This window comes from Oncorhynchus mykiss, unplaced genomic scaffold (assembly GCF_057628025.1).
Source record: "Oncorhynchus mykiss isolate SJ-2025 unplaced genomic scaffold, ASM5762802v1 scaffold93, whole genome shotgun sequence".
NCBI lineage: Eukaryota > Metazoa > Chordata > Actinopteri > Salmoniformes > Salmonidae > Oncorhynchus > Oncorhynchus mykiss.
This window is the reverse complement of record NW_028322092.1, coordinates 2,132,727-2,144,598: the sequence shown is the minus strand read 5'-3', so window position 1 is coordinate 2,144,598 and position 11,872 is coordinate 2,132,727. Positions and strand designations below refer to the sequence as shown.

The 11,872-nt window shown below is 38.6% G+C and overlaps 1 protein-coding gene across 2 annotated transcripts; it reads right to left on the bottom strand.

Annotated features, from left to right (window-relative positions):
* Nucleotides 1-6,203: 6,203 nt before the first annotated feature.
* On the bottom strand, nucleotides 6,204-11,395 carry LOC149970171 (protein odd-skipped-related 2-A). 2 transcript variants are annotated; one of them, XM_090228574.1, is made up of 4 exons: nucleotides 10,900-11,395; nucleotides 7,521-8,232; nucleotides 6,996-7,095; nucleotides 6,204-6,450 (listed from the first exon to the last, which is right to left on the bottom strand). In XM_090228574.1, exons 2-4 carry the CDS (start codon nucleotides 8,171-8,173, stop codon nucleotides 6,376-6,378), a joined length of 828 nt encoding a protein of 275 aa, XP_090084700.1. In that variant the 5' UTR covers nucleotides 8,174-8,232; nucleotides 10,900-11,395; the 3' UTR covers nucleotides 6,204-6,375. The 2 variants fall into 2 exon arrangements, with proteins under 2 accessions (XP_090084700.1, XP_090084699.1); XM_090228573.1 differs by having other exon boundaries at nucleotides 6,204-6,532; nucleotides 10,900-11,358.
* Nucleotides 11,396-11,872: the final 477 nt, after the last annotated feature.

Here is an 11,872-nt window from a genome sequence, read left to right as displayed (position 1 = left end):
CTCCGGCTGCTGAGTTAGGAAGGACACCTGTATCTTGGTAGTGACTGGGTGTATTGATACACCATCCAAAGTGTAATTGAGAACTTCACCATGCTCAAAGGGATATTCAATGTCTGCTTGTTTTTTTTTACCCATCTACCAACGGGTTGCCTTCTTTCCGAGGCATTGGAAAACCTCCCTGGTCTCTGTGGTTGAATCTGTGTTTTGGAAATTCATTGCTCGACTGGTGGGGTACAGCGATGAAGCAGTCACTAATAAAATCATGTTGAACACTATTATTGCACACAGAGTGAGTCCGTGCAACTTATTATGTGACTTGTTAAAACACATTTTTTACTCCTGAACTTATTAAGACTTGTCATAACAAAGTGGTTTAATAGTTATTGACTCAAGACATTTCAGCTTTTCCTTCTTTTTTAAAAATTACTTTTCAAGAATTTCAAAAAGCATAATTCCACTTTGTCATTCTGGGGTATTGTGATGTCATTCTGGGGTATTGTGATGTCATTCTGGGGTATTGTGATGTCATTCATGTCATTCTGGGGTATTGTGATGTCATTCTGGGGTATTGTGATGTCATTCTGGGGTATTGTGATGTCATTCTGGGGTATTGTGATGTCATTCTGGGGTATTGTGGGTAGGCCAGTGACAAAAAAATATATACATTTTATCCATTTCAAATTCAGGCTGTAATATAACAACGTGGATAAGGTCAAGGGGTATGAATACTTTCTGAAGGCACTGTAACCTTGTTTTAATCCAATGTTTACTTATTTAATTAAAGAAAGGTTAAATAAAATGTTTAAAAAAAATTGTAAATACAGAAAATGTAAACAAACTATTATAGCCTCTGGTTAAAAATATCATATGTTGATATCATGGATGGTCTTGGTTCCTTGTATCCACAGTTCTGTCTATGAATTTGAGAGTGGTTCCATTTCTCCTTGCTCATCCCTCAGCTGGTTACCTGAACCAGGGGTGGGGAGGCCGCTTTGTTATTGTTTCTAATACTGATTACCTCTTTAATGAAAAAAATATATACGTTCCTTTTATGTAACAAAATGCATAACTAACATAGTCCTGTCTTGTTTGTTATTTATTCCAGAATAAAGGTCTCTGGTATCTATTGTTATATTACCATAATAAAAGTCTGGTGCATAATAAACAGGCCTGGTGTCAGCTAGGGTTGTCCAACGCCAGGTCCTGTTGATATATAGAGTCAGGGGTAAGTGAGGCTATTGAGCACTTAGCTGTTATCCTCTCTCAGTGAGATAAGGCTAGTGAGGACACAGCCCTAAACCTGGCCCTAACCCTGGCCCCAACCCTAACCCTGGCCCCAACCCTGGCCCTAACCCTGGCCCCAAAAATAACCCTGGCCCTAATATACTGTAACTTTTGACTCTTCAGTTAGACATGTGAGTTCCCATTCTTAGCCCCGATGACGTGTACACTGACTTGGCGTGGGTTTAGTGCTAACATGTGTCCTCGCACTGAAATTATTTAAAGAGAGGATTTTGTTTCAGCCAATAGTCAATGTGGCTGCTCCTTTGAGAGGATTTGTTCCAGCCAATAGTCAATGTAGCTGCTCCTTTGATGTCCAATCACAATATTAGAAACCCTTTGTCACTGCAAATAAAGTCAGGATATGCCCACTGGATTTAAGTGTTTGACTAAAAACAATCACATTTCTTCAAAACACGAAGGGCTATAATACCAATAGAAATGAATAGCAAATGGACTGGTAAAGAGGTCTGAGAATATGTGAAAATACTGTCCCGTTTGTGAACGCTCCTGTCAACGGGCAGGACATCGGACAGCTCTATATTTGTTCCTTTTAAGATCGACTTTCCTCGAGTTTCACCCTAAATCTTCGGGCTCCCCATGGCGTTTCAGGCTACAGCTTAACCTTCCCAAGAAGGTTATTTTCCCTGTTGGAAATGGGAAAGCTTCGGAGCGGAGTTACATAGGAGGGGTTTAAATGTGGAGACCGATTAAACGTCAAACTCACTTATACAGCGTTTAGGGGTTTGTTACTCGGGTTAGTTTTAGCACACTTGTTGCCAAGCAGTCGTCATAATATAGCTTTTGATTATGACGTGAGCTTTCAGTGTGTGTGTGTTTTGAATATCGAACTTCTTTTTGAAAGAACAGACACGGATGGTGACATTACGATGTGTTACAGACGACATTGAGAGCTGTTAGTTGTGTTAAATATTTATTTTAAAAATATATAGTTAATTGTTGTGTTTTTAATTATTCAAGTGTATTCTTATAGGCCTAATTTTTAAAATCCGAAATGTGTGTTTTGTTATTACATATATTACTAAAATATTGTTTAAAAATAAAAATTGTTTAAAAAAAAAATAACTGTAAGAATATTGTTATATTGTAATGGTATTATTAGTATTATTAAGAGTAAAGCACCGTAGGTCATTTGTTCCATTAATTCTAAATTAAGTTGACAATGACGTGTCCTGTTTTCCTGGTTATCAAAACAAAATGGTTACAGACTATAATCATTTAAAAAAAGGACACTTAGATCAAATAGAAAAATAGTATCACATAATTCTAATTTATATCATTGAAATGTCGATTATTGTTAGCATTTCCTATCAATGAAATGCCTGATATAATATACACACGATTATTACTAGGCCCCGTGGGGCCCAATTGTAAAGGTAGGCCTGGATTACAGGACCAGTTGTCTTCCATCCGTAGTATGCTTCTGATTATTGTCACGATGGGTTCCATTGTTGTCGCTGTTGCGTTATTGTTTTTATATTGCCCTAAAATACGACTACTTCTGTCAGCTGTTGCACCCGCAGTAGAATGGGGCTCAATTCAGTGAACCAATCGAAAGCGGTTGCTTTTTAGGTTATGCATTTCGCTGCACCTGCGATAACATCTGCAAATCTGTGCAGGCCTAGCGCGACCAATAAACTTTGATTTGAAAATAGGAGGTAGGCCTATCATTTTGACCGAGTTACAACAGTACTTCCGGGTCAAAAGTCAGGCCCTATCTCTTATTATTCAACGATCACGTTGTTCTGAATATATTTTAACAATGAGAGACAGAGAGAGAGACAGAGAGAGAGAGAGGGATAGAGAGAGAGAGAGAGAGACAGAGACAGAGAGAGAGCGAGTCAGAGAGAGAGACAGAGAGAGAGAGAGAGAGAGAGAGAGAGACAGAGAGAGAGGGAGAGAGAGAGAGAGAGAGAGACAGAGACAGAGAGAGAGCGAGTCAGAGAGAGAGACAGAGAGAGACAGAGAGAGAGAGAGAGAGAGAGAGAGAGAGAGAGAGATAACACTATATTTCCTCACGCTTGTTTTAACCGGAGCACTTGGACGTGGAAACAAAAAATATGTTTTCTAGAAAATTACAAAATCTTTGGAGGCTTTACGCATTTCGTTTCCAAGAGTTGACACGTCTTAGCATTAGCAGCGATGTTCATGTTAATTATTATTTGCGTCTACACTTGATCAAAGATGTTGTCTCTTTAACGATTGGTGGAAAGACATTCAAACATTGTCTTGATCTGGAACAATATGAAATTAGACGATTAAGGAAATCAAAGATTATATCAGGCCGACATACTATAACTGAATACCAGTAGGCGATAGGCGACTAGTAAAACTTAACAATTATATAGTAGTGTAATAGCAATATCCTAATAATAATAATTGTAATACTTGATCTATAATAATAATAATAACAATAATTATAATAACAATAATTATAATAATACATGTTTTCAAAACAAATGTATTTCATTTAGCATAAAAAATGTGTTGGGGACCGTCATTGTATATAAGAATGTGTTCTTAACGGACTTGCCTAGTTAAATAGAGGTTAAATAAATAAAAACAATTTTAAAAAATTAACCTTCTGTGTAATTGTGCGTGTCCTCGTGCCACTGTGGGCCCACTTTGCAGGTTCTTTCATGTATAATAACGATCAGTAGCGATCAGAGGCCATGGTGGAGATAAAGATATCAGATATGACGTGTTGCCCTGCAGCTAATGCTGCTAATTGAACGGCTAATGAGCCTCTGTCAGCTGTCATATAGATAGGATCATATTATAATTAGAATATACTCTATTACTAATCACACCATGACAGTAACACTAACAATAATACTACTCCTGTAATACTATTACTGTAATACTACTACTGTAGTAATACCACTGTAATACTACTACTATAGTAATACTACTACTATAGTAATACTACTACTGTAGTAATACTACTGTAATACTATTACTGTAATACTACTACTGTAGTAATACCACTGTAATACTACTACTATAGTAATACTACTACTATAGTAATACTACTACTGTAGTAATACTACTGTAATACTACTGTAATACTACTACTGTAGTAATACTACTACTGTGGTAATACTACTGTAATACTACTACTATAGTAATACTACTACTGTAGTAATACTACTGTAATACTACTGTAATACTACTACTGTAATACTACTACTGTAGTAATACCCCTGTAATAATACCACTGTAATAATACTACTGTAATAATACTACTGTAATACTACTACTGTAATAATACTACTGTAATAATACTACTGTGATAATACTACTGTAATACTACCACTGTAATACTACTGTAATACTACTACTGTAGTAATACTAATACCATGATAGTGACACCAACAATAATACCACTACTGTAGTAATACTACTGTAAAACATACTACTGTAGTAATACTACTGTAATAATGTTACTGTAATAATACTACTGTGGTAATACTACTGTAATAATACTACTGTAATACTAATACTGTAGTAATACTACTGTAATAATGTTACTGTAATAATACTATTGGAATAATACTACTGTAATACTACTGTAATACTACTACTGTAGTAATACTACTGTAATACTACTACTGTAATAATACTACTGTAGTAATACTACTGTAGTAATACTACTGTAATAACACTACCGTAATAATACTACTGTAGTAATACTACTGTAGTAATACTACTGTGATAATACCACTGTAGTAATACTACTGTAATAATACTACCACCATGATAGTAACACCAATAATAATACTACTGTAGTAATACTACTGTGATATTTATGCAATTATTATAGTTATTTTCTTCACTATAAGTTACTACAATACATTACTAGGAGTTTATAGATGGAGCGCGTGTAGTTACTACAATACATTACTAGGAGTTTATAGATGGAGCGCGTGTAGTTACTACAATACATTACTAGGAGTTTATAGCTGGAGCGTGTGTAGTTACTACAATACATTACTAGGAGTTTATAGATGGAGCGCGTGTAGTTACTACAATACATTACTAGGAGTTTATAGCTGGAGCGCGTGTAGTTACTACAATACATTACTAGGAGTTTATAGATGGAGCGCGTGACTCTCTTTATTTGTTTTATAGTTTATCGTTTATTCGCCCGTTAGTCAGCGCCACAACAAAATATATTTTTTTCTGGGTTGTGCACCAGCTCGTGTTTTTTATTCTACTATAAAGCTACATCCTCCCTCCTTTATTTCCAATCAGAAAGCGTGTTAAAATAACAAGTTGTCACCCTGTGTACACAATGAAGTATGTTTTTGTGTTAAAGACGATAAGGTGGTGGATCTCACCTCTCTTTTCATTCCACCACTTCATGACTAATACGTTTCCCTTTTTACGCAGCAAAGAACAAAATAAAAACAAAATACTTTTTTTTTTTTTTACCAATGGGAATATTTAACTTGCTTTATTTCTAAAATACAATTTAACATACTTTAAACATTAGGGTTGTTGTTTTTTTTAAACAACGTTTTAATTCAAGGACAACAACAACAAAAAAATACAAAAAAAATACATGATTTACATGGGCTCCAAAAGTCTTGATATTTACAGGTAGAAGAGGCAGGAAGATCGGTCTGTCTCTACAGGTAGAAGAGGCAGGAAGAGCGGTCTGTCTCTACAGGTAGAAGAGGCAGGACGAACGGTCTGTCTCTACAGGTAGAAGAGGCAGGAAGAGCGGTCTGTCTCTACAGGTAGAAGAGGCAGGAAGAGCGGTCTGTCTCTACAGGTAGAAGAGGCAGGAAGAGCGGACTGTCTCTACAGGTAGAAGAGGCAGGAAAAGCGGTCTGTCTCTGTCTGGGCTCCTTGGCTTTCACTTGACGCGCTGTACTGCTCATCACTCCGTTGTAACATTGCTTGTCCACGGTTCAGTTTGTTATATTCTTTCAATGGAAGAAAAATAAAACGTTTCGTCGATGTTGTTGTCTCCTCTGTTAATAACGTCCGTTTTGTTTGTTTGTCTGTTTGTTTTGGCTGTTCATCAGCCTTCTCAGATTGGCTAGTAGTCCTGATGAGGAGTGTGCGTCAAACTGTGCCGTCGCAAGTCACAGTTGCGCCGAAACACCTTTCCGCAGCGGTCACAGCTGTAGGGCTTGATGTCTGTATGGGTGAGAAGGTGAGTTTTCAGGTTACTTCTTTGATTAAAGGTTCTTCCGCATGTGGGGCATTTGTGTGGAGATTCCTGTTTAGATTTAAAGCAAGCAAAGGATTATTCCCTTTAGTTTATTTAGCTAAATATATATGTATTGTATTATAATATGAATCTTCAATCAGGTATTGACATTGTGCTGAAAGTAAACTGTGCCCTGACAAAATGAACGGCTGTAGGTCTAGCCTATATTTCTTTAAACTGCTTATCCTAATCATTCAGTTATTGCCATACATGCCAAACATAGTCGAGACACAATCACACACACATACAGGCAATCCAAATAAGTATATATATTTTTTTAGGTTTTTAGAAAAGATGCCGAATTTGATCAGTGGCGTCTGCAGTAAGACATGACGCGTGTAATAATAACACGAGTACACAGATATGTGAGCTCGTGCCCCATATAGTTTGCTGAATCACATTTGGTATCACATGGTGTTAATACATCTGGTGTTACGATGGCAGATGATCTAGGTTTGGATGGAAGACTCACCTGCATATGTAATGTTTTATGAACGGCTAAAGTTCGAGACTGACAAAATCCTTTCCCACACTCTTGACATTTGAAAGGCTTTTCCTTGGAGTGGATGTATCTGGAAATGAGAAGACAAGAGAAGAAGACGCGGTTAGAACACGGAACACCTTTCATTAGAACTGCATTTCTTCTTTGTGGCCTTTTTTTCCAAGGCGGTTGAGTCCTGCTGAGAAGTGCCTGCTGCCTGTAGTGCGACTTGATCTGTGTTCTTGTGCGTAAAAGGGCTTTTTAGCGCCCTCTCGGAATACGGACTAGTCGTACTCTACACAGTGCACGCAACATAGTTATTACAAAAAAATACCTACATATGGAGAAAAACAAGTCTTCAGTGCGTTACAATGTTGGAATTGTGAACAAAGTCAAATGAATATGAATAAAACGCGATCATAACATGACATGACGCTATTCCGTACACACCACTACTATTTTCAAAGAAAACAACAGCGACATCATCCCAGACATTCAGAGCACTGCTTCTTTTACCTGTGGTCTCTCAGGTGGTCTTGTCTTCGGAAGGCCTTGTGGCAGATGTCACAGGTATAAGGCCGCTCGTCTGTGTGAGTCCTCTCGTGGATCAGAAGATTGTATGACTTGGTGAAATGCCTGCCACAGAACTTGCAAATAAATTCCTTTTTCGTTTTTGACGGAAGCCTTCCCCGGGTGGGTTTTCTATCAGGCGACAGTTTGTTGAACTCAGATATCGCGCTTCCGAGCCCTGCTGTCAACTTTGAAAGATCCCCAGCCTTCGGCGGGTCCTCCTGGGTGGCAGCTATCGCCAGGTTGGCAAAGTCAAAGCGCGGTGGTCGGTCCTTGTGCAGCCCGGGAATAAAGTGAGTAATGCCCTGTTTGGGGTGGAAGAGGTGTGCGGCGAACGGTAGCCCCGTGAAGGTAAACCGGGGATCCATTAAGCCCTGAGCGGCAGCCATCTCTGTGATAGTCGACCTCAGTCCCTGCATGTGCGGATAGCCTAGTGTCCAGTGGTTCATGTGCATGGTCTGCACCGCGCTAAGGCCGTACAGTCCCTGGAGCTGTTCGACCGCGGCCGGGAATGCGTTGACCGCATGCAGGAAGGAGTAGTTGGTGAGCTGGAGAGACGGGTGGAGAGGGATCGGAGCGGGCAGGGCTTTGCTCCCCATCTCGGCGGCGAAAGGCTTCACGGTTAAGGCCTCGGCACAACTCTACCACGTTGAAGGTCCTGTTGGAGACATGAATAATACAAATGAATATGAGTTCATCATCAACCCACAATATGGCACAATATAGATCTAGAAAATACTGCAAGTAAACAGTAAAAACAAGCATAGAGTTAATGACTATTTCTGTGCATTTTGCACAATGCTGCCAATTGTTTTCCATTAGAGCTTTTCCAACCGTTTGACCTTAGTCGACATTTAATTAATTTACAACCGTCGTGAGAACGGCCTTAATAAGGGCTGATATTGGATTATCTCACATTCAGTGTTTTAATACTTCACTTCCATTGTGGAAATCAAGGACAGGGACTAATTTGCTTCAAGATGTACGATTTGCACACCGTCTAAAGGCGAACCGATTCCTATTTGGTTATAAAGAATGTTGTTATCGAGACATGTTGAGAGCGTTCTATATATCTTATTCTTGTGTGTGTGCGCACAAAGTGTAAAAAGACGTGGGTACTGCAAATTGAATGTTTGGCTGGTGAAAATACATTTCGTTCATTTTTTTTTCTTCTCTAGAGCACATGGTTATTCCTTCTAATAACATAAATATATGTTATGCATCCAAAAAAAATAAAAAAAAAGTTGGAGACGTTTTGTTTTCGATGCGCTCGACTGTGCATGCTGTCACTCCCAATGAAATGTTCCACGATACATTAAAACAACTCATTACTTTAATGCTGCCATTACATTCGCCAATGCCGTGTGTAACAACACACCGGGCCTAATTAAATGTATTATTACGTCAACAGACTTGGGAGTTTGTAATCTTGCCGCACGTTGTCGGACGCGTTATTCCCTTTAGGTGTGTTATAATAGAGAACAGCATATAAAAAGGGTTTTGCTTATCTCCTAAAATCAACTTTACCCCCATTTTATTTTTATTGTAAAATCCATTTCTAGGCTATTGGAGTCATGTTTAAGGCCTTGAGCGATGTTTATCTCTGAAAACAAAAGCGTGTATGGGCCTACAAACTAGATTTAACTTTTGGTTGTAAATTTCGTCCCAAAACCGATTATAGAATGTTGTTGTAACCTATAATCACCATTTTGCAACGTCAGAGAAATACTTTATTTGCAGCACATCCTTTGTAAATACTCTTGTACATCGGCTAGACGTTAGACGGCTAGATGGTGTGAGGTTATGAGAACTGTATGGTAATATTACGGGACTGTTAAATGACTGAGGGTTACATGCACCAAGTGGGTGTAATGACACCAAGTTGTAAAGTAAATGCTTTCCAAACCCACGAACAAGCTCACCGTGTCACTCTCTCCACGCACGATACTTGTTTAGACCTTGTGGGGGTTTTTGAGGTGTAAATAAATAGTGTTCCTCTCAAAACAATTTTAAATGTTCACCTTCTTGCGTAAAATGCAAAAACTTTAGACTGTGTGTGAACATGAATTGAATATATTTATAAATATATTTTAGAGCGTCCCATTTACAGCTACCGTTTTGGGTGCAGTGTGGTTTTTGAGGTGTTGATAGTGCTTTGAGTTTCACGTTTCTATAAGTTACTGTAGCAGGATACCACTGCGCATAAAAACCAGCGAGAACTGACAACCCTCGCTGAGCATTCGTCTGAAAAGTACGACTCGTTCACAATAATCGAATTTTACCCAAATATAAGCAGTTTTCCCACGTTAGTTTAAACTTTAGTCAATGGAATGGTTGATTCTAACACGGGTTAAAGTCAGTGAGTAAATGCTAGGTTATTAATTTACAGATGATTGACTTGCATAAAACAGGCTACTTACTGTGTGTAACCTATATAGCTAGCTATACGTTCACACGTGGACAGAGAAAGGGCAGAGTTTGGTCCTTGTTCTCAGGCTACTTTTATGTTCACAAGCATATAGGACAACTCTTTACTGGCCAATGAGATGAACGGGCATAAACAGTTTGTCTTAAAAGTCATGGTGAGGTGGATATTAGTCAGAAATGGGCAGATGCAACAAAACTTCCGGTCAGCATGCATGTTGATAAGGATATCTGTAGTTTTACAATAACCTATAGCCTTTGCGTAATAGTTTAATGACAAGCCATACATGTTGTGTCGTATAGGCCTGGGTTGCCCAACTGGCGACCCTGGGATTTTATTTGGCCCACCAATCTATTTATTTATTCACTTTTTTTATTTTATTTTTTATTGTTTGACATAAAATACGTTTTAAAAAAAAACAACAGCAAATCAGCTCCGAGTAATTTTAATTTTGGAAATGTGTTCCAAAGTATTCCCACGCAGAATATACATATATATGTGGCCTTATATAAACGTAAGCAAGGTTTGAAATGTTTGAAATGATTATGTTTTAGTCAAATATTATATCCGTTTGTGGTTCTTGCGGTCAATTTGCAGTCTACAAATTGTTTGTAATTATGTTTCGGCCCGCTGACCATCCCCTCAAGAGCAAATCGTCCCGCGGCTAAATCTAGTTGATGATCCCTGAGATAGGCTATTCTATATATTACTGTAGTCTCTGTATTTTTGACACGTAACTTTACACTGTCAAATATGTATATTCTGACAGCATGTTTGCTCGTTTGAACTATCAATTAGTAGGCTACTCGGGATCTCATTGTCAAGAACTATCACTACCTGTTTCAACACAAGTGTAATGTAATCTATTAAAGAGCAACTATCATGGAAACATAATCTTACCCCCAATAAACAGACGCCAAAGGTCACTCCGCAGTTAGTTCTGCTGTGTTCCAATAATCCACAATGCCTTTAATAAGAAAGGCGACAAAAACTCCACTTTAAAGTTAGCTAAAGTTTTCCAACTTCGACCATGTAAGTCTCATCGCCATACTGTCGCAGAACCAGATCTGTTGCGACTCGTTATACTTTGCGCACAGTGGGGCAAAGAAGTCCTCGGGAGGGGTAAAAAAAAAGTTACGATCACTATATAGAGTTCAAACGACGCCAAGCGCAGGAGACCCGTACTCTGCTCTGTTTCTGCTCGGTTCGGAGTTGGGCTGTAGTGGGCTTGAAGAGCACAAGTCCCTTCACTTTTCAGGACTCGGGGCACTCGGCGTGCTCAGCCCGCCCTCCGCCACGCCTTCTCGTACTGATCAACTCCAATGTTCTTCTCTGTTTATTTGTGTTTGGATAGCAACTAGGGACCGAGCACAGCTCACCGCAACCTGCGTCTGACACTTCACATACAGATAGTCTATACCTTTTTTGTTGTTGTTGTAAATGGTTACATTTTCTTGGGAAACACAGAAATAACAAGAGTGACAAACATGATCCATTTTCAAACCAATGAACGCTTTTTTTTTTAGGTTATTTAAAACGTGATTTTAATATGAAAAGTTTAGAAACCATGCGTATTGCGTAAATAGAGGGCACATGTATGAGCCACCACAACAAATCGTTTTATTTAATTGTGGTAAAGGTTATGTATTGGGAGCTGTAAAGCACGAACAAAACTTCCCCCCCCCCAAAAAAAAACAGCGGCGGAGAACAGAAATTCCAAGAAAATCGTTACTCTGCTGTTTTCAATGTGTTTCAATGACTGTCGTGTTTCCCCTCCACATCTGTCCTATTAGCTCAGCGTAGAACAGAATAACCCGCTAAACACAACGACTTCTGAATAACACGTGAGAGTCAACATAAACAACCGTTACCC

Bases quoted from the DNA above. Each gene is read 5' to 3' on its own strand.
- LOC149970171 (XM_090228573.1), bottom strand. From the start codon at position 8,173: ATGGGGAGCAAAGCCCTGCCCGCTCCGATCCCTCTCCACCCGTCTCTC. The intron at 7,096-7,520 runs GTAAAAGAAGCA...TCTCATTTCCAG, and splicing joins GACCACCTGAGAGACCACAG to ATACATCCACTCCAAGGAAA. The intron at 6,533-6,995 runs GTGAGTCTTCCA...AAATCTAAACAG, and splicing joins ATAAAACATTACATATGCAG to GAATCTCCACACAAATGCCC.